The 26,845-nt window shown below is 38.5% G+C and overlaps 1 protein-coding gene across 2 annotated transcripts; it reads right to left on the reverse strand.

The window, feature by feature from the left end:
- LOC109232432 lies at window positions 19,123-26,005 on the reverse strand. 2 transcript variants are annotated; one of them, XM_019398194.1, is made up of 7 exons: window positions 25,795-26,005; window positions 23,617-25,072; window positions 21,575-21,630; window positions 21,238-21,468; window positions 20,828-21,119; window positions 19,730-19,926; window positions 19,123-19,537 (listed from the first exon to the last, which is right to left on the reverse strand). In XM_019398194.1, exons 2-7 carry the CDS (start codon window positions 25,006-25,008, stop codon window positions 19,384-19,386), a joined length of 2,322 nt encoding a protein of 773 aa, XP_019253739.1. In that variant the 5' UTR covers window positions 25,009-25,072; window positions 25,795-26,005; the 3' UTR covers window positions 19,123-19,383. The 2 variants fall into 2 exon arrangements, with proteins under 2 accessions (XP_019253739.1, XP_019253738.1); XM_019398193.1 differs by having other exon boundaries at window positions 23,617-25,078.

Raw genomic sequence — 26,845 nt, forward strand, 5'->3', positions numbered from 1 at the left:
ATTTATGTGACGTGGTTCGAGATGTGTTTTTAACGACGTTGTAATTCTCTTTAAAAATAATAATAAAAGCGGTTAAAAGTTAAAATTGCACATAGGTTCAAAAATGCATTAAAATCAGATAATAGGCCAAATTATAACAGTTGAGCGACCGTGCTAGAACCACGGAACTCGGGAATGCCTAACACCTTCTCCCGGGTTAACAGAATTCCTTACTCGGATTTCTGGTTCGCGGACTGTTAAACAGAGTCAAACCCTTTCCTCGATTCGGGATTTAAACCGGTGGCTTGGGACACCATAAATCTCCCAAGTGGCAACTCAGAATCTTTTAATAAAAGAATCCCGTTTCGATTGTCACTTCAAGTTGGAAAAACTCCCTTTATTATACCCTTCCGGGGGTGTAAGTGAAGAAGGAGGTGTGACAGCTCTGGCGACTCTGCTAGGGATCGAACCCAGAATCTCTGGTTCAGGGTTCAGAATTCGAGCTTAGATATATTGTTGTATTTGGCTTTATCTGATTTTCCTACATGTTTCATGCTAAATGTGCAAAATGTTATTTTTTACCGCTTTGATATTATCTGAATTGTATATAAACTGTGCCGAAACCCTTCTCTGCTCACCTCCGGGTATGTGCTTACTGGTTGAGACTCCCTATTCTGTTAGTGTCAATACCCTGAAATAAGAAAGAGGCCGGACAAGTTACTAAGCCGGATGGCCTTTTGGTTCCCGGTACGTAGCCCCCTCCTCGGCTCGAGTTGTCCGTCGGGTACACAGTCTAGAACACATACCCAGGTTTTGAACCTAGAAGAACTTGACTTCATGCCGAATCCCTAGTAGGAACGCTTATCTGCATCACGTGCATTTTGACTTAGGGGACTCAACACAGGGGTTGGGTCCGTCTAGGACAGGTGTACCCGGAATAATGGACCATCCTGATGCATCCTACTTGTGCATTTATTTGTTTTGGACCAGCATGCTGACCGGCTTTGAATATTTTGGGAAAAAATGGAACAACCAAAAAGAAAATAGCAGTGTAGGGAGTTAATTTCCAAGTAGTGCCGAAATGCTGCCGAATTTTTGAGAAAATGAAAAAAAGAGAAAAGTTCTTTTTAGTTTGCCAATGGAAAAGAAAAACAAAAAGAGTTTTATTTTCAAATTAGTTTATTTTATTTGCCACTGAAAAAGAAAATATAAAAAAAAAAGAATCCTGCTTTCAGAAATAGTGTATTTGCCAACAAAAACAAAAAAAAAGAGTCATGTTTTAAAAAATAGTTAGATTTATTTTGCCCGAACTACGCTGGTTTGATTCTCACCGGACGTGAGATACGTAGGCAACCCTCATCGGGTCCAACCTCCCCTTTTGCAAAAACAGCCAAAAATGCCAAAATTTTTAATTTCGTCATGAATAAGACGGGTGACGCCATTCTGTCAAAAATAAGCCAAATGTCCCCAAAAGGGCGCCGGAAGGCTGTTTTTGCAAGAACAGCCACCCTGAGTCATTTTCTAAATGGTTAGCAGGCACAGCCTTAAAATCTTCCTTATGAAGTGCTGAAAGGCCGTATCCGCAATACCGGCTATTTGTTTAAATTGGAAATTTGAACAGAGATTGTGCCATTTTTCTCTTTTAGGTCAAAATAAGTGATTAAAATCACCTTAATAAATGTGCAGGATGAGCACGACTCAAAATGAATTATTTTCAATCATGCATAAAATCCCTTTGGAGTTACGTCTGTGGTGGAATGATTTAGGCGGAGAAGGGCAAGATGCAGTCAAGAAACATTTGAAAGGGCTTACCGGGTTGCTCGATATTGCGCCTCGGGGAGATATTANACTATTGTTTGAATTGCGTCGTTAGCGGTTTCTGAAATTCTGTTCAATTTTGTGTCATTTTGTATTATGTTACGTTCCAGTTGAGTCTTGTTTCCTAGTAAGGCCATGTTTGAATGAGTTTGAAAATCATTATAGTGGTGCTAATTGGATTGAAAATCAGTTTTACTTCAACGTACATAGCATTAACATGGTTGGATATTTGTAGTATATGCATGAGCGTTAGTTTGCTAAATAAGATGAGGAAATTCTTCTGGCCAATAATTGTTGTTTCGTTGTTCAGAGCTAACCGGAGAAAACTGTTTGTTATAGGCACTATTTTAACAGTGTTTAGGGAAATCACATAAAATGAACCCCGTAATTTGCATTAGTTGAGTACAATCCTTTGATCCCTAGAATTCGAGGCGTGCCATTTAGCAAATTTCCATGGCCCTCGCAAAGTTAAAAACGCGTAGTTGCTTTTAGGCGCGTTATTTTAATAATATTACTTTCCTAAATTCGGGTGCACATTTATGTGACCCAAATCCAAATCCCAACGAAGTTGAAACATGTCAAAAATCACGGGTGCATTTATGTGACGTGGTTCGAGATGTGTTTTTAACGACGTTGTAATTCTCTTTAAAAATAATAATAAAAGCGGTTAAAAGTTAAAATTGCACATAGGTTCAAAAATGCATTAAAATCAGATAATAGGCCAAATTATAACAATTGAGCGACCGTGCTAGAACCACGGAACTCGGGAATGCCTAACACCTTCTCCCGGGTTAACAGAATTCCTTACTCGGATTTCTGGTTCGCGGACTGTTAAACAGAGTCAAACCCTTTCCTCGATTCGGGATTTAAACCGGTGACTTGGGACACCATAAATCTCCCAAGTGGCGACTCTGAATCTTTTAATAAAAGAATCCCGTTTCGATTGTCACTTCAAGTTGGAAAAACTCCCTTTATTATACCCTTCCGGGGGTGTAAGTGAAGAAGGAGGTGTGACAGCAATCACTCACGCGATCGCAGATCACTGCCTCCCAAACCTACGCGATCGCATCCTGCCTCACGCGATAACGTAGAGCAATTGCATCACTTCCTCTTCTGCTCAATTTCTTCTACGCGAACGCGGCCTTAGCCACGCGTTCGCGAAGCACATTAGCATATCTATGCGATCGTGTCCCTTACTCTTCGACCGCATAGAACAAAATCGCCTCTGCCCCAAATAAGCTTATGTAATCGTGGATGAACTCATGTGATCGCGTATAAGGAAACCAGAAGAATCACACCAGCAGATATCAGCAAACACTCAAGTGCCAAATATGATTCATTAACCACCCAAAACTCACCTGAGGCCCTCGGGACCTCAACCAAACATACCAACAAGTCACAAAACATCATACAAACTTAGTCGTATCCTTAAACCACCTCAAACAACATCAAAAATATGAATTACACACGGGTTCAAGCCTAATGAACTTTGAAATTTCCGAATTCTACAAACGATGTTGAAGCCTATCAAATCACATTCGATTGACCTCAAATTTTACAAACAAGTCATAAATGACACCATCAACCTACTCCAATTCCCAGAAATCTAATCCGACCCCGATATCAAAATTTTCACTGCCGGTCAAATTCGCCAAAATTCCAACTTTCGCCAATTCAAGCCTAATTCTACTACAGACCTCCAAATCACATTCCGGACGTGCTCCTAAGTCCAAAATCGCCTAACGGAGATAACAAAATCATCAAAATCCAAATTCAAGGTCGTTTACACATAAGACGACATCCAGTCAACTTTTCCAATTTAAATTTCCAATTAAGAGACTAAGTGCCTCAATTCACACCGAAATCACTCCGGACCCGAACCAACTAACCCAGTAAGTCATAACACAGCTGTAGAACACAAAAAAAGTATAAAATGGGGGAACGTGACTACAACTCTCGAAACGACCGGCCAGGTCATTACACCAAGCATGCAAAAGTAGTGCAGTGTAGATGTAGCGCCAGCCTTCGCGTCCAGCAATCTATCTACATAGAATAGGAGGAGAACCAAATCAATGTGATAATGTTAATTGTCACAATAAAATTTTAACAAGTGTCAAATTTTAGGACAACATTAATTAGTTTAGTTAATAATTAGTTACTCTTTTTTTAATTTGAATTAAAAATAAGTAAATATAAATATATTTTTAAGAAAACTATTATATTATAAAATAATATTGATAGTTTTTTTATAAAAATAATAAAAGGCTTATCTCTTTATACCTTTGATGAGTTCAAAATTAAATTTTCAGTAAAGTACAAATCGAGAAAACTAATCACGATATTATATTAGAAAAGAATGTGCGAAAAGAGGAGAATAAAGATAATTTTATAATATTTATATTTTGAATTAATTAATCACTTAATAAAAGATAAATAAATAACACAAGAAAATAATTGATAAATTTAGACAATTGAAGATTGTTGAACAATATAACATAAGTTTAAAAAAATAAAAATAGTTTCAAAGAAATAAATACATATCTATATTATATTAAAAGAGAAGTAGTATCAAAATATTAATCTAATTGACAAGTTAATAAAAAGTTATATTAGTAAATGTATAGTACTAAATACTTTCTAATTTAATAATAATAAAGATTAAATAAGGAACAAATAATTTTATTACTATATAATGTGTATCCTTTTATTTTGTATAGATTTTGTTATATTTGCATATACTATATTAAATAATAAAAATAATAACTAATATTTTTTAAAATAATATGATATATTAAATTATTATTTTATAAGATTAATATTCTGTCAAGTTATTTGCACGTCTCGCGAGTTCTAACACTAATCTGAAAGAATAGGGGCGCGCCTGATGTGCATGTATCGCATCCCCTGCGGCGAACTTCACTAAAGCCTTTTAAAGGCCAATTTGGGAGAGAGAGACTGAGACTATTATTATTTTAAAGCTCCATTTTGAAGGGTTAGAGGAAAGGATGAACTCTACATCATAAATACTTTATTGAGATGAGCTTTAATGCCCTCTTCGATAAATTTGGCCATTTAATTCATCTCCTAACTTAGCAACTACATGGAATATATAGACTTTTTCAAGAAAATCTTAAGAGTATTTCAATAAATATAAGTCTCGAAAATTTTAGGGTTTGACAAAGGCAACTACTTCCTTCCAATCTTATATATTTATGAAGAAAAATTTGTATTTAAACATCGATTCATGGAATCCTAGTGGGAAGGTAGAACTAGTATACAGTTACAGTTTTCCCTCGAGTAGGTATCTACAATTATATTTGATTCCTTTTACGAAAGGGTCCACATAGTGATACATATTACATGATCCTTCATGGAAATCCTCCCAAACATAAAGATTTGCTATGACACAGTGTTTACCGTGTTTATTACCGATTTGTTAATTTGATTTCTGCTACAGAAAATACATGAATAGACTGATTATATATACCGCTTTGAAAGGGTATTTTATTTTTATAATAGTTTCTAATGTTACTATACATGCATGTTTTCTGACTTGTTCCTAATTAAAAATGGTTGTGCTTAAGTGTTATTACTCACCGAGCTAGCGACTCACTCCTTGCTATTTTTTTACAGAGACAGCAGTTGACGCGAGCGAGGATTTCGTTAATTAGGGTATACAAGTTGATAGTTCCTAGTGAGCCCCGCACTTGTTCGCGTGGGTGAAAAGTTTATTTATTTATTATCATCTTTCCTTATGAACTCTTAGAGTCGCACCATAGTCATTATGAGTGTCATAAGTATTTTTTTATTGATATAGACTTGTGACTCGTATTAGACTTTCCCATCGTATACTTGGAGATGAAGTTGGTATTATTGTGTTGGAAATACTTCGTGAATGAGGATTATGACTTGTTTTGGTGGATATTGGTTGGTTGTGTTGTTGATTTCTAAGACATGTTTATTTTTGGATAGTCCTAAAATCGGGAAAACTCTGTTCAATTTTCTGTAAATTATCGATGGAGCTTACTTGGGAGCACTTGCTCCTAAGCGGCAGTCATGATCTTAAATTGTATTGTGACACTAATGTAATACTAATATTTTTTGGCATTTAGATGATTGTTGTATTATTATACATAAAATATTTCTCATTAATTAAGTTTTATTGTTTCTTCATATAAATAAATATTTAAATCATCACGTACCATTATTAACGTGCAACGAACATACTGTAATCAAAAAAGGGTATATTATACTTTTTGAAAAATAATTAGCTGAACGGAAGCATTGACACCCCTAGCCTACACCCCTAGCATCTCCTTGACCTACCATCATCAAAACAGAGTATAAGATTTATCAGGACGGCAGATCTAAGTGCACCGAGACCAAAAAGGTGAATTGTGCGAGAAGAAAGACTTTAATCCCCATCTCTCCTCAGCTTTCAAGGTACCTCAGTTAAGCTTTCATATCTTTGTACGATTGCTTATCTCCTTCTATTTTCCCTTTTTTATTGATAGTGACTTCTCAACTTCGGAGATCTTCAAGTTCAACTGTGTAAATACTCTAGAATTTGAAAATTTTCACTTTTTATAATTCATTCTACCGAAATTAGTCAATTGAGTTGGGAAATTTTGAATTTAACTTTTCTACCGAAATTAGCCAATTGTGTATACAAATCTGAGTTGGGAAATTTTGAATTTAACTTTGTGCCAGATCCATTAATAAAAATTTGAATCTTTTTGGTAAATTCTTAAAGTATTATTGAACAAATGAATGAATGAATGAATGGATCAATCATTCAAATCTGTGATAATTTGACTTGAACTGGGCGTGAGATGCACTGAAGAAGTCCGAATCTTTTGTAGGATAAAGTTTTGGTAAATTCTTAGGTTGTGCTGATTGAATCAATCTGTCATTCTGACTCAGATAGTTTGAATTGAACTGGGTGTGAGATGCACTGAAGAGAGTCTAAACCGTTATACATCCCATAGAATTTTTTCCCTGGTGAATTCTGCTGGTTAAATCAATCCTCGGGAGAAACTCTGAATGTTTATGCATTTATGGAGGTGAATACTTAAGTTGTGTTCATAAAACTATATTAGCTGAGATAGTTTGAATTGAACTGGATGTGAAATCCATGGAATAAAGTCGTCTTCTTTAAGCGTTTCTTGGAACTTTTTGGTAAATTCTTAACTTCTGTTGATTGATTTGGTCCTCCTTGTAACTGAGATAGTGGGTAACCGACAATGTTAACAAAAGCCATTGCTTCGTCACTTAAGGTGATGAAGCGAGGGTTTAGTGGTTCCTCGATGAAGTCATGCATTTTAGAGAAGTTTGTGCTTCAAACAATAGTGCACTAAGTGATTCTAACGAGAATCAGTCATTATGTGAATATTATCTTTGAGGAGTTGGATTAATGTTGGTATTATTATATATTGCAAGCTGAAATTTATAATTTAATTGAAATTTAATTTTGGTGTACTAATTTACAGATGTTCATTTTTTTTAATTTCTGGTAAATTGTGTGCTTCACTTAAAAGAAGTGTGGCTTTTCTTCTCGATTTTCACTTCAAACCCCATGGTCCTTATTCCTTTTTTTTGCACTTTTCGCTATCACTAGTTTGGGTAACCAAAAAGTTCTATTCTTGTTCTGCATCCAAGTTTTGTAGTCTTGTCGTTTTTGGTATTTTTTGTAGAATTGCAGTATCTTTGAGGAGTTGGATTAATATCGGCATTATTATATATTGCAAGCTGAAATTTATAATTTAATTGCAATTTAATTTTGGTGTACTAATTTACAGATGTTCAATTTTTTTTCAATTTCCCGTAAATTGTGTGCTTCACTTAAAAGAAGTTTGGCTTTTCTTCTCGCTTTTCACTTCAAACCCCATGGTCCTTATTTCTTTTTTGCACTTTTCGCTATCACTGGTTCGAGTAACCAGAAAGTTTGTTCTGCATCCAAGTTTCGTAGTCTTATCGGTTTTGGCATTTTTTGTAGAATTGCAGAAGGTCGTGATGCGGGGCCTGATAACTCAAATGGGTCTTCAGAAAAACTGTAATTGTTTGCTAGTTCTACCTTCACCCACGCGAACAAGTGCGGGGCTCACCAGGAACTATCAACTCGTATACTCTAATTAATGAAATCCTCGCTCGCGTCAACTATTGTCTCTGTAAGAAAAATAGCAAGGAGTGAGTCGCTAGCTCAGTGAGTAATAACACTTAACCACAACCTTTTTTAGTTAGGGGCAAGTCAGAAAACATGCCTGTAGAGTAATAAGTAGAAACTATTATAAAAATAAAATGCCCTTTCAAAGCGATATATATAATCAGTCTATTCATGTTGTTTCCAATAACAAAAATCAATTTAACATATCGGTAATAAACTTGGTAAACACCGTGTCATAGCAAATCTTTATGTTTTGGAGGATTTCCAAGAAAGGATCATGTACTTTGTATCACTGTGTGTACCCCTTTGTAAAAGTACTCGAGTCTAATATAACTGTAGATTATAAGTGTATCTAGTTCTACCTTCCCACTAGCGAGAGCTATAACTGTAAAACATCTTTCTTTCTTTTTGTTTCTTTTTGTTTCTAAGCTTGAAACCTGTACAAAAATATTCTAATCCATGACATAATAACATTTAACTCAAAGGACCTACTGCATACACTAACTAGGTGTCACGGACCAAATTTCCCTCCACTAAGACGTCGTGACGGCACCTAGTCTCTACGACTAGGTAAGTGTAACGACCCGACCGGTCGTTTTGAACAATTGTACTTTTCTCGGTAATTTTCGGGCATGAGTTGCTCTGCATGATGTATTAGGACTTATGTGAATCGTCCGTTTTGGTTTTCAGGTTATTCGAAATTGATTTGGAAGAATGATTCTCAGCTAGAAGCTTTAAATTTGAACGGTTTAACCAATTTTGACTTTTTAGTATTTGACCTCGAATTGGATTTCTGATGGTTCCTTAGCTCCGTTGGGTGATTTTGGACTTAGGAGCGCGTCCGGATTGTGATTCGGAGGTCCGTAGTAGAATTTGGCTTGAAACAACGAAAGTTGGAATTTTGGAAAGTTTGACCGGGAGTGGACTTTTTGATATCGGGGTCGGATTCGGATTCCAGAAATTGGAGCAGGTCCATAATGTCATATGTGACTTGTGTGCGAAATTTCAGGTCAATCGGACGTGATTTGATAGGTTTCAGCATCGGTTGTGGAAGTTTGAAGTTTCAAGTTCATTGATTTCGAATTGAGGTGTGATTCATCATTTCGATGTTGTTATGTGTGTTTTGAGACCTCGAATAGGTCCACGTTATTATATGGGACTTGATGGTACCTTTAGTTGAGGTCTCGGGGGCCTCAGTTGTGTTTGGAGGTAAGTTTTGAGTGAGACCGGGCCTTTCGGCACGCTGATATTATTTCTGGTACTTTTGGAAGTATGGACCGCACATTTTGGAGTGCGGAGGCGAAGGAGAGGTGCGACCGCACATAAAAGTGCGGACCTCAGCAGAAATATGCTGACCTCTGAGGAAGAGTGCGGACCGCACAATTTATGTGCGGCCGCACATCAGGGTGTCCTGCAGATTCACTGGTCCGACTTCGGCAGCTTATATCTTTTGTTATTCAAAGAGTTTTTGGGATGATTCAAAAGAGGAAATTGTAGCCCTTCATGTCTAGTTTCCAGAAAAGTAAATAAGTCATCGGACATCTGTAGAGAAAGTTATGGCAAAAATACTAAGACTTGGCAGTGCAGTCACCAACAGGTGCGGCCGCACATTTTTTGTGTGACCGCAGGAGCTGGGATGTGCGGCCGCACTCGAAATTGTGCGGAACGCACATTGGGAGTTCAGAGGGTGTACTATATAAACGAGTTTTAGGGTATTATTTCACATTTTAGACTTTGGGAGCTTGGTTTGTGATGATTTTTCGTTGGTTTTTCAAGAAATTTATCGGGGTAAGTGATTCTAACTCGGATTTGGTTAATATACATGAATATGTCATTGATTTCATCATTCGATTAGTACTTTGAGATGGAAATTTGGGAAAATTGTAGAAATTTCATAAAATAAATTTTTAGGATTTGAATGTCGATTTGGTGGGAATTGAGTGAAACTAGTATGGTTGGACTCGTAATTGAATGGGTTATCGAATTTTGTGAGTTTTGTCGGGTTCCGAGGTGCGGGCCCGAGTGTGATTTTTGGCCGTATTTGGGATTTTATTTAGGATTCGATACTTATCATTTGTAATTATCTCCTTGGGCTTTATCTGATGTATTTGAGTTCTTTTTGGCTAGTTTTGAGTCGTTCGGAGGTCGCTGCGCGCGTGATGGCATTTTTGGAGCATCGCTTGGCTTGTTCGGTATTGGAATTGGCTTGTTCAAGATATGTAATTCTTCTAAATTTAGTGTTGAGGGTATGAAACCCTGAATTATGTGTTATGTGATTAGTGTTGAGGTGTCGCACATGCTAGGTGACGGGCGTGTGGGCGTGCGCCCTGTGATTTGTGACTCTGTTATTTCCATGGCACTGTATAGTAGTCCTATTTTGTTGATATCTGTTCACCATGTGATAAAGTAATTGAGCTGTCAATCATGCTAGATATCAAGTTTAGGCTTTGAGCCGATATTGTTGGGACCCACAGTGGTCGTTTCTTGCTATCATCTCACTGATTTCATTGATATTTCATACTTAGTCACATTCATGCATTCACATCATATCTCAGTCTCAGTTATCATTTATTGATGCATCATATCATCATTTTTGGGCTGATTTCTTCATGATATTTTTTTGAGTCTGAGAGACTAGAGAGATTGACGACTGAGTGAGGCCGAGGGCCTGATTGTTAGGATGATATGGGATTGGGCTACACGCCGCAGCATGTTTTATTGATTAATACCATGAATGACTTGTTATAGCGCTTGGGCTAAAGGAGCCCCTCCGGAGTCTGTACACATCCCCAGTGAGCGCAGGTACCTATTGAGTGCGAGTGCCGAGTGCCGAGTGATTGGGAGGATTGAGTGACTCTGACGACTGAGTGACTGTGAGGACTGAGTGACTGTGAGTACTGAGTGACTGATACTCTCAGAGTATGCATATGGTTCTATTACTGAGTCGCATCGCATTTTGGCATGCACATGACATACCGGCATAGAGATGCATTTTTCTCTTGTTGTACGGTATCACGTCATTCATGACTTTTTACACACATTGATATATGAGCATAGAGAAGTATTTCACACTTGCTATCTGGAAAGAAAAATGAAACATCTATTTATTGTGGAAAGAATTTTTGGGAAAAATTATAGTTTTCAAACTTACTCATATTTTGACGATTTCAGTAAAGAATTTGGGTTTTCACTGATATACTCGAAAGGCGGAACTGTTTTCGGAAAACTATGAAAAGGCTGGGCATTTTATCTCTGAGCTACTTCTTTATTTACTTGCTTTACATTGTTATGAACTGCTATTGGTTATTGGTTTTGGACCTGACCTATGTTCCAGCTCGTCACTACTTTCAACATAAGGTTAGGTTTGTTACTTATTGAGTACATGGGGTCAGTTGTACTCATACTACACTTCCTGCACATTGCGTGCAGAGTTCGGATGCCGATGTTGCTGTGCATGGCGGGGCTAGCATTGAAGATGTACCTACGTTCCTGCTGTAGCTGCCTCTTGTTCATGGTAGCCTTAGATTTATAAACTGTGTTTATGTACTTTTCAAACAGACGATGTATTTACTCATACCAGCTTGTTTCTTAGAAGCTCATGATTTGTACTACCAGTCCTTGGAAAGTGTATAAGATTCAGATATTTCCTTCGTTTAATTATATTATTAACATTATTGAAATCGGATAGTTATTAGTTGCCTTATCTAGCGGGTTGGGTTAGGTGTCATCATGACTAGTGGATTTTGGGTCGTGACAGTAAGCCTAACCAATTGCGGAAATAACAATAATGGAAGTAAAAACTTAGCGACAACTGCAACAGATAATTAAATAACTGATACCGCTCGACATGTACAATAACCAACACTCTAGTAATACACAGTATTCCCAAAACCCGGAACATCATAAGTCACAAGCTACAAAAGAAAAACTAGTATCTCTATACAGCGGAGTCTAAGAAAAGAAGTACGGAAGGTAAATAACATAGGAGGGAATAGAGGGGGACTCCGAGGTCTGCGGACGCGGCAGATATACCTTGGAGTCTCCAAACTGTCACTGCTCACTGACGACGTGGCTGATAAGAAGTACCTGGATCTGCACACAAAAATGTGCAGAAGAGTAGCATGAGTACACCACAACGGTACCCAGTAAGTGCCAAGCCTAACCTCGGTCGAGTAGTGACAAGGTCAGGTCAGGGCCCACTAGTATATAATAAATAAAGCAGAAGAATATAGTAATATAATAAGAGACTGGAATTTAACAAAAAGGAAAACACAGCAAAATAACAGTACAAACACACAGGGATAAAACAGCAGGGGATCTCCCGGGATACCGTCTCGTAGTCCCAAAAGTAAAGATGCAAGGAGATCTCCCGAAGTACCGCCTCGTAGTCTCAAAAGTAAATGTGCAGGGAGATCTTCTGAGGTAGTGCCTCGCAGTCTCAAAAATAAAGGTGCAGGGGGATCTCCCGAGGTACCGCCTCGTAGTCCCAAAAGTAAACACATAGCTCAAACCATTAAATACAACAATTAACAGCAATAATTCTACGGTTAAAACTGATACAGATCAAGGAAAGACATGAAATCAACTAGGCATGCTGCACAGAGTTCAAATAAGCAGTTAAAGCACGTAGACATGCGATATTAGACTAAACAGGATAATTACACATGCTGGTATAACTCAATTAAGATGAAAATAGGTTACTACTCTATAAAACCGGATTTTTATAACAGTTAGCCCGTGTACGCACTCGTCACCTCGCGTACATGGCGCCCACATAACACAACAATACCAAATCCTAAGGGGATCTCCCCCTCACATGGTTAAGCAAGCCACTTACCTCTAACCAAGCTCAACCAATCAGTAAAATGCCTTTTCCACGATTTCCCAACTCTGAATGGCCCAAATCTAGCCAAAAGCACTCCTCTGTCCACCTGAACAGAGCACCCTTCTGGGTCAGCCTGGTCATAGGTGCTGCAATAGACGAGAAACCCTCTATAAATCGACGGTAATACCCCGCCAACCCAAGAAAACTTCGGATCTCCGTAGCTGAGGACGGTCTGGGCCAACTCTACACTGCTTCCACCTTCTTCGGATCCACCTTGATCTCATCACTCGATACTACATGACCCAAGAATGCAGTGAGTCTAGCCAAAACTCACACTTCAAATTTTTTGCATATAGCTTCTTTTCTCTCAAAGTCTGGAGCACAGTCCTCAGGTGCTGCTCATGATCCTCCTAAGTCCGGAAATACACCAGAATGTTGTCAATGAATACAACGGCGAAAGAGTCAAGATAGGGTCGTAACATACTGCGCATCAAGTGCATGAGTTCTGCTGGGGCGTTGGTCAGCCCAAATGACATCACAAGGAACTCGCACTAACCAAACCGAGTCCTGAAATCAGTCTTCGGGATATCTGGCTCCCGATTCTTCAACTGATGATAGCCGGAACGTAAGTCAATCTTGGAAAACACCCTGGCACTCTGTAACTAATCAAATAGGTCATCAATACGAGGCAATGGATACCTGTTCTTCATTGTAACTTTGTTCAACTGGCAATAATCTATGCACATGCTCATAGAACTATCCTTCTTCTTCACAAACAAGATTGGAGCACCCCAGGGTGACACACTGGGCCGAATGAAGCCCTTATCAAGCAATCCCTGTGACTGCTCCTTCAAATCCTTCAACTCAGGAGGAGCCATACGATAAGGAGGAATAGAGATGGGCTGAGTGGCTGATAACAAATCAATACCGAAATCAATATCCCTGTTGGGCGGCATGCCCGAAAGATCCGCTGGAAATACATTTGGAAAATCTCTCACTACTGGAACTGACTCAACTGTAGGGGTATCAATATTTACATCTCTCACATAAGCTAGATATGCGTCACACCCCTTCTCAACCATTCGTTGAGCTTTAGAAAATGAAATAACTATGCTGGGAGTATAATCTAAGGTACCTCTCCACTCTAACCGCAACAATCCTGGTATAGCCAGCGTCACGGTGATAGCGTGACAATCAAGAATAGCATAATGGGGCGACAACCAGTCCATGACCAAAATAATATCAAAATTTACCATGCTGAGCAATAATAAATCTGCTCTGGTCTCAAAACCACTAAGAACAACCAAACACGACCGATACACACGGTCAACAACAATAGAATCTCCCACAGGTGTAGACACATAAACAGGAGAACTCAAAGAATCACGAGATATGTCCAAATATGGGGAAAAATAAGAGGACACATAAGAATAAGCGGAGCCTGGATCAAATAAGACCGACGCATCTCTATGACAGACCGCAACAATACTTGTAACGACAGGGTCGAAAGCAACTGCCTATTTACGAGCAGGAAGAGCATAATATCTGGCTTGGCCTCCCCCTCTAGGGCGACCTCTACCTCCCCGACCTCCACCTCGAGTTGGCTGAGCAGGTGGAGTGGTAGCTGGTGTTGTAATCATAGCCTGAGGACCTGGTGGAGCACGCGGTGCCCGGGAAGTCTGTGGAGGTGCACCCCTCTTAAGTCTGGGGCAATCCCTCACCATATGGCGAGTGTCGCCACACGCAAAACAAGCTCTCGGAGGGCATGGCTGCTATGACTGGCTTGGGCTAGGTCGATTGGACTGACCACTGAAAGCACCCCGTGCGGGAGGTACACTAGACACTGGCGGTGCATAATAAGGCTCCCAGGGCCTAGGAATTGCCGAAATACCATTGGCGGCTGGAAGTGCTGAGTGAACAGGGCGACTCACATAGCCCCTACCATGATGAACTGCAGCTGGGGCACAAATACCACTATAAGTGCCAGACTCTCGAGACCTCTTGGCCTCTCTCTCCTCTCTCTCTCTCCCGAGCAAGCATGCCCTCCACTCTCCTAGAAATATCCACAACCTGCTGGTAGGAAATATCCATCTCCAACTCCTGGGCCATGCTAATCTTGATGTTGGGATGGAGCCCCTCGATAAACTGACAGACCCTCTCTCGAACTGTAGCGACCCAGGCTGGAGCATGCCTAGCCAAATCATTGAAGCAAACCACATACTCTGACACAGTCATAGCACCCTGGCGCAACTGCTCAAACTCGGCGCGCCATGCATCTCTGAGACTCTGGGGAACATACTCCCTCAAGAACATATCCGAGAACTGAGTCCAAGTAAGTGAAGCTGCTTCGGTCGGACTACCTAACTCATAAGCACGCCACCACTGATAGGCCGTTCCTCTAAGCTGGAACGCAGTGAAAGAAACCCCACTCGACTGTGCTACGCCCATGGTACGGAGGATACGGTGGCACTCCTCAAGAAAACCTTGAGCGTCCTTTCACGCTAATCCACTGAAAGTAGGAGGGTGGTACTTCTTGTACCTCTCGAGCCTGAGCTGCTCCTCCTCAGAAGCTGCTGCCCTACCCTCGGGCCGAACTAGAGCTATCGGCTGCATCTATGTGATCTCTGGAGCCTGGCCGACCAGAACCCGCTGCTCTGGAATACGGGCGGCGGGAGGCAGTGCTCCTCCCGCGGCCTAAGATGTGGTAGGAGCAAGTGGAATCAATCCAGCCTGAGCCAAGGTGCTGAACATGCTCTGGAACTGTGCAAGGGTCTCTTGAAGAGCTGGTGCAGTAACAGGTGTCTCAGGTGCCTGCACTCTGACTGGGGCTACTGGTGGTTCCTCTGTAGCAGCTCGTGTGGGTGCTTTGGCTGCACCACGTGGACGTCATCGGCCTCTACCTCGGCCCCGGCCTCTCGCGGCTCTAGCAGGGGCGCGGGTGCCTGGTCATCAGATTTTCTTGTACATGTCCTTACCATCTGTGAGAGAATAGAAGACAGAAGTTTAGAATTTCGAAGTCAACAATTTCGCACGACAAGGAGTCAAGAAAAGTGAAATTTTCCTAACTGTTCCATAGCCTCCCGAAGATAACTACAAACGTCACCGTACGGATCCGCGAGACTCTACTAAAACAGCTTGTGACTCACGATACCTATGAACCTAGAGCTCTGATACCAACTTGTCACGACCCAAATCTCCCTCCACTAAGACGTCATGATGGCACCTAGTCTCTACGACCAGGTAAGCCTAACCAATTGCCGAAATAACAAAAAAGGAAGTAAAAACTTAACGGCAATAACTAACACTCTAGTAATACACAGTATTTCCAAAACCCGGAACAACATAAGTCACAAGCTACAGAAGATAAACTAGTATCTCTATACACCAGAGTCTAAGAAAAGAAGTACGGAAGGTAAATGACATAGGAGGGAATAGAGGGGGACTCCGAGGTCTGCGGATGCGGCAGATATACCTTGGAGTCTCCAAACTGTCGCTGCTCACTGATGACGTGGCTAATAGGAAGTACCTAGATCTGCACACAAACTATGTGCAGAAGAGTAGTATGAGTACACCACAACGGTACCTAGTAAATGCCAAGCCTAACCTCAGTCGAGTAGCGACGAGGACAGGTCAGGGCCCACTGGTATATAATAAATAAACTAGAAGAATATAGCAATATAATAAGAGACTGGAATTTAACAAAGAGGAAAACACAGCAAAATAACAGTACAACACACAAGGATAAAACACCAGGGGATCTCTCGAGATACCGTCTCGTAGTCCCAAAAGTAAAGATACAAGGAGATCTCCCGAGGTAATGCCTCGTAGTCTCAAAAGTAAAGGTGCAAGGGGATCTCCCGAGATACCGCCTCGTAGCCCCAAAAGTAAACACACAGCTCAAATCGCTAAATACAACAATTAATAGCAATAATTCTACAGTTAAGACTGATACAGATCAAGGAAAGACAGAAAATCAACTAGGCATGTTGCATAGAGTTCAAATAAGCAGTTAAAGCACGTAGACATGCGATATTAGACTAAACAGGATAACTACACATGCTGGTATAACTCAACTAAGATAAAAATAGGTTACTACTCAGTAAAAGTCAGATTTTACAATAGTTAGCCCGTGTACGCACTCGTCACCTCGCGTACACGACGCTCACATAACACAATAGTACCAAATCCTAAGGGGATCTCCCCAACATAAGGTTAGGCAAGTTACCTCGAACCATGCTCAATCAATCACTAAGAATGCCTTTTCCACGATTTCCCAACTCCGAATAGCCCAAATCTAGCCAGTTCACTCTCCGTGCCTGCGGGCCTTTAAGCGCACATGCGGGCTCGCAGATGCGGCATTTCCCTCGCGCCTGCGACCCCTGGCCACTCATTCCAAATCCACTTCTGCGCTTGATCTCAAGCACGTGCGTGCCCGCACCTGCGGTCACCCCACCGCAGGTGCGAAAACAGTAGAAGCTTGAAAGCTTCAGTGATTTACACAAGTCCAAATTCGATCTGTAAAGCTCCGAAACTCACCCGAGGCCCACGGGACCTCAACCAAAGGTACCAACAAGTCCTAACACATTATACGAACTTAGTCGAGCCTCCAAATCACATCAAATAATGCTAAAAACACGAATCACCCTCCAATTCAAACTTAATGAACTTTGAAACTTCAAACTTCTACAACCGATGCCGAAACCTATCAAACCACGTCCGATCGACCTCAAATTTTGCACACAAGTCAAATTCGACATTACGAACCTACTCCAACTTTCGAAATCGTAATCCGACCCCGATATCAGAAAGTCTACTTCTGGTCAAACTTTTCAAAAATTCAATTTTCGTCATTTCAAGCCTAATTCAATTACAGACCTCCAATTCACAATTCGGACACGCTAAATCACCCAACGGAGCTAACGGAACCGACGAAACTCCATTCCGGAGTCGTCTTCACACAGTTCCGACGGTCAAAATCATAGAACTTAAGCTTCCGTTTTAGGGACTAAGTGTCCTAAATCACTCCGAAACCACGAACAAAACCTCCCGACAAGTCACATATGCAGAAAAGGATACGGGGAAAGCAGTAAATAGGGGATCGGGGCTAATACTCTCAAAACGACCGGCCAGGTCGTTACACTAGGACAGGATTTAACCTAATGGAGCAATTCGGGTTACAGTAATAAGGATTAGAAAATGGTATTTCTCTATTAAATTGACATAAAAGTTAAAACTGTAACGAGAAAAGAAAATCCCTTTTAGTACATTAGGATGTTTTGGTGGATGTATTGAACTTAAGACTTAAGTCCCAAGAACTTGAACTCCTAATTCTATCATAAATATTTATCTTTAATGAAATTAAACATACAAAAATCATTGTAAGTCAATTGCTAAATTACTTGGGAAAAGGGGAATTTAGGGTTATTACACAAAAATGAGAGAGAGAAATTAGGAACTTACACAGCTGGGGATATTGGTCGGAGAAAGAGAAAAGAGGAGCAAGTGGTGGTGGTAATTTAATCGATCTATTGTGGCGTGTGTCTTTTGAAATTGACGGGCCGAATATCCGCTACTTGGACTTTTTTAATTGGGTTGTTATTCTAAGCATTCTGTCTTAATCTACTAACAATGGAAACCCTAATACAATTGATTTTAGTAATTTTTAGCAATGACTTGAATATTATATACACACTCCTATATTTTTTTTCATAAAAAAATAATAAAATGTCATCTCATCATATTGTGACAATGATTATATCTTCGTTTTTAATGGGGTCACTATTTGTTAGGTGGGGTTTGGGAATTTGTTTCGTCCTCTTTTAACAATGTTTGAAAAGTAAAACCTACTTATAAAAAAACTTTATATTTTATCATTTGTGTCTTTTCTTTTTCTTTTTGCTGTTGCACATTCACCTTAGTTCCAAACTTTTTAAGCGCAAAAGCTGGTCTAATGTCATTTGAGGTTTCTTCCATATTTGGTTATCATGTAATTCATGTTACAACATCGGTTAGTTTCAAAAAATAGATAAACAACCCATCATTTTATCAGTTTTCAATGTTGTAGTTTCTCACTTGATGACATATTTGATACCGCTTTGTTTTTCTATTATACTACTAACACTTTACAAGTAACAACATACAATGTAAGGCATGTCTGCAGCTAAATAAATAAATCAAATTGGAAACTTTTTAACTTAAACCTAGCAGCAATATATACTATATACTAAAGAAATATAATTCTTTGGGCCGTCTTCAACAGACTCAGAGAAAAATACATGAGAATATGGCGACAACACATGATTAATGACTCGCATGATAATATATAAGTAGAAAACAGTTGGGAACCAACAGATATAAGATGTGTCTATTTAAATTACTTTTGCTTGGGAACCAACAGATATAAGATGTGTCTATTTAAATTACTTTTGCTTTTTATGAGGCAATTTTCCCAAGTCCTCAGATTCCAGCTACAAGAGCCAAAGAGAGGTTGGATTGGAACCAAAGAAACATGAAATTCTCTTATATATGAGATCATGTCAAATTTTCTTGCAACAGCAAATGTAGTTGACAGGAACTCTGAACAAGGTAGAATGTAGCGCTAGTGATTCAGTCCCCAGTCATAAGGCTGGTACACCACCTTCAACTGACTGCTGGCGAGCAACTCTAGTAAAGCTTGAGATTCCGATGACTCCAAGTAATTTGCAGCGTGTTTCAATACTTCAACCTCATTCTTTCCAAAATCAACACTAAACCTGAGCATTATCAAATGAAAACAGCACTTCTTAGTATTGTGTTATTGAAACTTTATGAAAGTTACATCATGAGAGATCCACTACTCTGCATGCAATATTCATGTCCAAACCATTGCATAGATTTGATGTCGTCGATGCAAAGTACACACCCTTGAGGTTCTACTGGTAATTAGAGATGAATTAACAACTTACCATCTCAAGATTTTACTAACATATGCAACCTTGGTTGTAAGATCAACAATTAGTCCTCCAAATCTTAAGAAATCATGGGCAGCCTCCACGAGCTCTTTATCTATGTTTCCAGGTGAATAGCATCGAAGAGCAGGCCCAGATCGCGTACCACTAACCAGAGCAAAATGAATAAGAGGCTCTGGATAAGGAAGAACTACCTGAATGAAAGTCAGAGGTGGGTATGAGGGATTAGACAGATAATGGATCAAGAGACATTATATTATTGAATGATTTCCAAATACAACCGCGTAGGTCAACACAAAACCACTAATTAATGCAGCTCCAATTTCTCAATAAGCATTTTTGTTTACTGAGAAAGGTAGAAATTAAAAGATATGCCTTCTCCCTTTTATGCAATTTTAAAGGGTCAAATTAACTGCAAGGGTTGGAAAAGCATCCTCTGTAAGTTTTGCCCTCCCTTGTTTATTCTGACAAAACAAGGGAGATAACACTTATCCCTCATTTTACCCTCCTTACCTCCTCAAATTCTTCCCTTTCTCACCATAACCTAACATATTAAAGGCTAATCTCATCAAATTCAAAACTTCAGTATTGGTTCAATATTCCATAGAAAACTTATGTTGGACTATACATTAGTTTGACGCCCGTTCTATAATACACTATACTATAGGATGTTACATTTTAGCCAAAGTAGGATTAAATAAGATGTCTTGTAAATTAAATTTAGTTAAAGAACAACCAAATGAGATCTCAGTCACACAGCAAACATATCCAAACAGTTCAAGAACCAAGTCGAGACCTAATCGGAGCTAGGTCTTCAGGAACGCAACTATTTAGCAGTGTTGGTGCAAAACATGAAGCTTACTATACCGTTGCTTTGATAGAATTGATGAACAGATTGATGCTAAAATATAAAAGCCTTCAAGCAAAGCAGACAACAGATTTACATTTTGTCATCTGCGCCACATTTGGATAATGATTAAATGGAATATCTTAAGGCGAAGAAGAGTAAATTACAACCCATAAGAAACCTCTACTTCCACAATTCTACATATGCAGGAAGCCAAGATGTAAGTAAGACCGAGTAAACAATCTTACCTTAAGACGCTTGTCTTTTGCTCCAAACGGTTTGATTAGATTGTATGGTGGTCTCTGATTGCTCCTTAAGATTCCGTTTTGGATAGCTGATAGTGAATATGTGCACCCACCAATGACATATTTGAACTCCCCAAACAATTTTCTTCTCTCCATTGGTCCAGAGGGATGCCCCCAAACCAATATTGCATGAATGGCCATCATGTTGTAGAGATTAATAAAAAAGGCAAGCTTCTCCTCCCTAGGCATGTCTTTCAAGTTCACTCTTTGAAGCTCCTCAGTTATTCTCAAGTATCTAGAAGAGCATCATTCAGTCAATACCAAGACATACAAGTACCACAAGCATACGTTACCCAAGTATAAACACACATTAGATGGTATCCTATCAGTTTATGGCACCCTGAGAAACCAACCTTGCAAATTCCTCGCTGCCATGGATGCTTCTATAATCAATGTGCCTCCCATCTTCTGATGCATAAGCTTCAAAAATTGCATGAGACAAAAATCTCAACCTAGATGAAATTTCTATTATGGGTTTGGGCTTCACTTCTGTTAAACCCCTTGGGATGTTCTGACATTGAGATACAAAGGGATCATCATCGAGGAAACGATACAAATGGTTGCCATCTTCAAACACATTTTCACTGGAAAATAAGGAACAGACAGATCAGATGGATAAGATACTGAGACATATCAGCCAAAAGGCACACACAATGTAGAGAGAGAAGAAAAGAGTAATCAGAAACTTACTCAAGTACATGTTGGAAGAAAAGATTGCTTGCGAGCTTCCTACCAAATTCAACAGCCTAAAGGACAAAGCAATAAGAGAAAATGTTATGATCCACAGCACAAATAATGTTTTCAAAGGCGAAAAGCACAAATAAACAACAAGGTCCACGGGGCTGTTAAGCAATAAGCAAGAAGCGAAGCACATGCTTGTTAGAAGTGAAAAGCACAATTTACTGAAAATACATTACCTAACAAATATGCATTTATAACTTTTAATATCAGATTGCAATTAAAATACTAATTCCAACGTTAATAACTTATAACATCAGATTGCAATTAAAATACTAAATTCAACATCTAGTATATAATCTATCTATTTTTCACCAGTTTTTAAGGTTTCAAGATGTATTTACTAAAGCTGTTTTTTTCTTTTGTGGGAAAAACAGGAGAGTCTCCTAACCATATTACTTCTTCACTGTGAGGAACAGACCGTAGGGGAGGTTTCTCAGCTTGTTTGGATGTGGGAAATTGAGAAGAGTGCAATGCTTCTAATATCATCAGGGATCAAATTTGTTCCTCCAGTGTTCCCTAGCATAGTAATTGAAATTTGCAAAAAAAAAAAAAGTATATAATCATGACAATACTATCACAGATGAAGAAATTGATCATATCAAGAATGCTGAAACGTACACAGGGACTAGAGAGGAGAATCCTGGTACTTAAATAGCAAAAGGCCATTTCTTCATCCTTTTTCTCCTTTTCCTTTTCATCGTTTAAATTCATACTCAAAGAATGAAAGTTTTGCACCTCACTGTCTGAAGGGATAAACTTCGGGAGCGCATCACTTCACCCATGAAGCGATAACTCCTTCACATTGCTGATTTGCTCCATCGCTTTAAGTGACGAAGAGATGACTTGTAATAACATAGAACACATATACTGAAAGTGTGGACTAACTAAATGGGTTTCTCCATACTTCTTGTGATACCATTTTTTCTTCTTTTAGCGATAACTCCTTCACAGTGCATACTTAGTGCAGGATACATATGAAAAATCTTAGAGGACATCTAAACATGAGCCATAGTACTACACAGTGACCATTGATACTCAGTTTGCTGCCCATCTTAACTTCTTTCGTTATTCTTTCTATTAGTAAATAGTAAATTTCTTTTGTATTTTGATTTCAACAATAAATGCTCCAGTCTCTTATCAGAAAAATGGGAACATAGATAACCACAGTACACATATATTTCAAGTAAAAGTAACAAAGGAAGTGTTTCAGGTCCAAAAGGGAGAATAATCACATGAAAATTTGTGTGTGTGTATAAAGTTAATATACAATTTTGCAAGGTTTAACACAATACATACATCGAACCAATATATTTTAGATTTCTATGCAATAATTTCTGGTCATGGAATGAACAGTGTTCTGTAATGATAAATAAAATAAAATTCCAAGAACAGTTGAGACTTGCCAACTATTTCTTTACACATAAAAATTAATACATATCATTAAGACACAAGAAAAGAATGAGTTTTGTTCAGAAAAGGAAGTATTTGAATACAGTACATGAATAGTCCTAAACAGGAGTAATATCAACATGATTATGAGTATTAACCAGGTGACATCAATATATATACAGTGGTTTCAAGGAATAACTTCACAGCTCGGCTGACCATGAAGAATAGAATAATTGTTATAGAGAAGAACAAGACATGGAATATTATCTTCATACACCAAAACTGATCAACCATGATCTGTTGTGTCATGTGTTTTAAGTATTCAATAATCAAAATAGACATGGATGCCATAATCAACATGTTGTGAAACTATGCCATGGTGACCACATGTTGAAGTCAATACGCTGCTTTAGAAGATCCCCTAGGTTTAATTAGTTTGTTTTCAAGTAGTCTTAAGCATTGGAAAGGATAAAACTATAGAGTACCTTGCCCGTAGAATATTTTGAAAGAGCCAACAATTTTAGCACCACATATTTTGGTCCTTTTTTATTTTTTGGACCTGGTTTACCGTAAGCTAATTCTTATGTAATCGGAAAACTGACCTCTTCTCTTTCCAAGTACTGATCTTCGGACAGGAAATCCACAGCTTCTGATCCCAGGAAACAATTGGTGAATCTGCGCAGCTTATAAAACCGGTCCTTTACAACAATATACTGTTTCATTTTCTTAACAATAATAGCTAGCTCATCCATGGACCCACTACTAGACAAATCATCTTCACCGGAAAGAGGTGGTAGAGGAGCTTCAAAAGATGGTGCTTCATCAACAACATATTCAATCTTCTCCATGAGCTTTCCAGACTCATCCAAGCTCTTTAATTCACTCCATCCACCTATTAGAACTTCATTAAAGAATACTCGAGGAACAGCAGAATCACCAGCAATTTTCTCCAGTTCCATCTTTCTACTAGGATACACATCAATGTTAACCTCAACATATCTGAGTCTTTTCCTGTGTAGAAAAAGTCTTACCTCTCTACTTTCCTGGCATCCCAACCCCGTATACAATATAATCCGTCCCTTCATAGCTATTGGTAAAACTGCTTCTTGTGACATCTCATTCTTCTCTTTGGTTCTGTTTCCATTATCATCACGTAAAATCCCAATTAAGCTGAGGGGATTCCACCCAGGTCGCTCTGCAGTTTTCTGAGACACAGCTTGCATTTCATGCTCTTGTGATGCAGCAGCGTTATTCTCGTTGCATTTACTCTTATCTTCTTCATCAGTAACATCTTTCCCATCATCGCTTTTACCAGAAAGGCGACGTAGAACCGTACTGACGGCAACTGTACTCTTCGATCTAACAAAGTTTGTAAGAGCCACTGCTTTCTCAGGCCAAACAGATCCATGTGCCTCTAAGTCACGATGTACAGAACGGGCTGATAAACTTCTATTAACACCCATCCCAGGTTCTTCTGTTCCATCAAAGACAGGTTCTGCTTCCTCCTCGTAAAGAGCTTCATCAAGATTCTTGTTAGATTCCCGAAGGCTTTTCAGGTCACCTTTAACACAATCAGCCTTCTTTTCATTCAAATTAGACATCTCTGGTTTGGGACTTTCCTGTCCATTCAGTTCCCCTGGGGAGAGAACTTGATCGAAGGCGGGTCTATCAATCTCGTTTTTCTTAGCAAGTGAATAACTTGACGTGCTTTCACCTAAAGAACTCTCCTTTTCCTGTTCATTACTTGTATCAACCTGACTCTTCACAGCACTGGAATGCAAAATAGAATTATCTTCAGAGATTTTCTTTTCCTGTTCACCTATTCGAGCATTCACCTTATTTGCTTCCTCCAGTTTGGCTGGTGTACTCCCTAAATTCCTCTGGCTAGAACCTTCATTTATAATAGGTTTACTGTTAACAATTGGTTTATTTGTTTCTTTTTCAGCAGCGGAATGATTGACTGCAGCTTCTGTAACAGCAATTTCTTTTTCCATGACGTGATTCTACTATCATGGGAACGCTTAACAACCACAGTGAGTTCCTAAATTTGGCTGCCGCCTGTAACTAACCAAATCAAAAAGAAATTGTAAGTTTCAAGAAATCTATGAACAATGCAGACAGGGGCAAATGTAGGCTTTAATATATGGATTCTAGCTTTGGCTCAAATTAGTGTAAGTGCAAGAAATCACCAGATATGTACAAAAATTAAATTCAAAACCTAGTTACTAGCACTTGAGGTCGCAGTCCTAGAATCCATAACTCATAAAATTCAAATCTTGGATATTGCAACATATTAATCTCAGCAAGAAATTCGTGAGCAAAACTATCCACATAAACTTCAAGTAGCAAAACAGTGAAGAACAATCATAAAGGCCCTTGTAAAACTAATTTATACCACTAAAGTTAAAGTTTACTGTTTTCATCACTTACACTGCACTAGACATTCTACGCTACCCCATCTAAGAAAAACAATCTTCAATCTTCTAATAATCAATATTAAAAACATTATTCAACTTAAATATTCTAGCATAAACAACTAATGAAAACCTCCGGAAAACCCCAGAAAACGAGAATAAATAATAAAAAAAAAAAGAAAAAAAAAGAGGAACACCTATCAACAGTAAAATTAATTTGGATAAGAAAAAGAATTAAGCATAAAAATGATCAATTCACCAAATAATAAAATATAAGGAAGAAAAAATAATAATTAAATGTTTAATCTAAGACACATGCAGGGATAAGACAGGAGGAAGATAGAAAAAAAAAGGAAAAGAACTTACAGATCTGTAGAAACGATAAAATTGGTGAACAGAGAGAAAAAGAAGGAAAATTTAAGGAGAAAATTAGTTAAGGGGGTAATAAATGTGAAATGTAAGAAAAGATTAAGGACTTTGAATAGAAACTGTCGTCGTTAAGAAGGGAGGCTTTGATAGAAGAGAGAAATGGGGAAGAAAATTTGACCGAGAAGCGGGAACTTCTTTTTTTATTGATTCAAGAATTGTATTTTGCACATGAAGACCTTCATTATCTTCCTAATTGTGTTTTATGGACTGGGGAATTTTTTATTTCTTTTTCGGGTCCTTTTGTTTGCTTCCATTCTTGAGCAAATTTGGTACAAAACAAATACTCCACTAGTTTGTTTTGGAAAACTATGCTATATGCAGAAGAGAGAGGGAGAATATTCTTTAGAAAAATGAGGCAAGACTCTGAATTTATTGAGTTTCAACAGGTGCAAAGATGCTTGTTTGTCTAACAAGATGTCTATTCGGCAGAAATTATTTTTACAGAAAAAAGATAGCTGAACTTTTTTACTCTGATATAATTTGATTCATGATCTTTCATGATATATTCCAAGTTCGTTGATCTATATGTCAGAACCATTTAGTGCATGACAGAAAATCAGTATATAGCTTGTGACACAAACACATCCAAATCAATATTTTACTATTGAAATGTACATTCATATCAGTACTTGAATATTTGACAAATTCAAATTTTGAATTCAATGTTTGTATATTCATAGCCGAACAAGTTTCTGCAGATTTCGTATTTATAAATTCTAAAACAACATTGAGTGACTTTTAAAAAGACAAAAAAAAAACAATTAAAATAAGTACTCCTTAGTATTAGTTTAACTTTTGTAGAAAGTATGATTTTCAAATTGACTAAGATTTGTTTGTGCTTTACTTGTCAACAAGCCAACAAATCGATGGCTATATAACGTAAACAAAGACAAAGTCAATCTCTTAATCTTGGGTTGAAAGTTTAGTCTAATTCAATGAAAGATATGACATCTTAGAAAGTTAATTACTCATATTGAGAAGCAGGTTA

Source organism: Nicotiana attenuata, chromosome 9 (assembly GCF_001879085.1).
Source record: "Nicotiana attenuata strain UT chromosome 9, NIATTr2, whole genome shotgun sequence".
Classification (NCBI taxonomy): Eukaryota; Viridiplantae; Streptophyta; class Magnoliopsida; order Solanales; family Solanaceae; genus Nicotiana; species Nicotiana attenuata.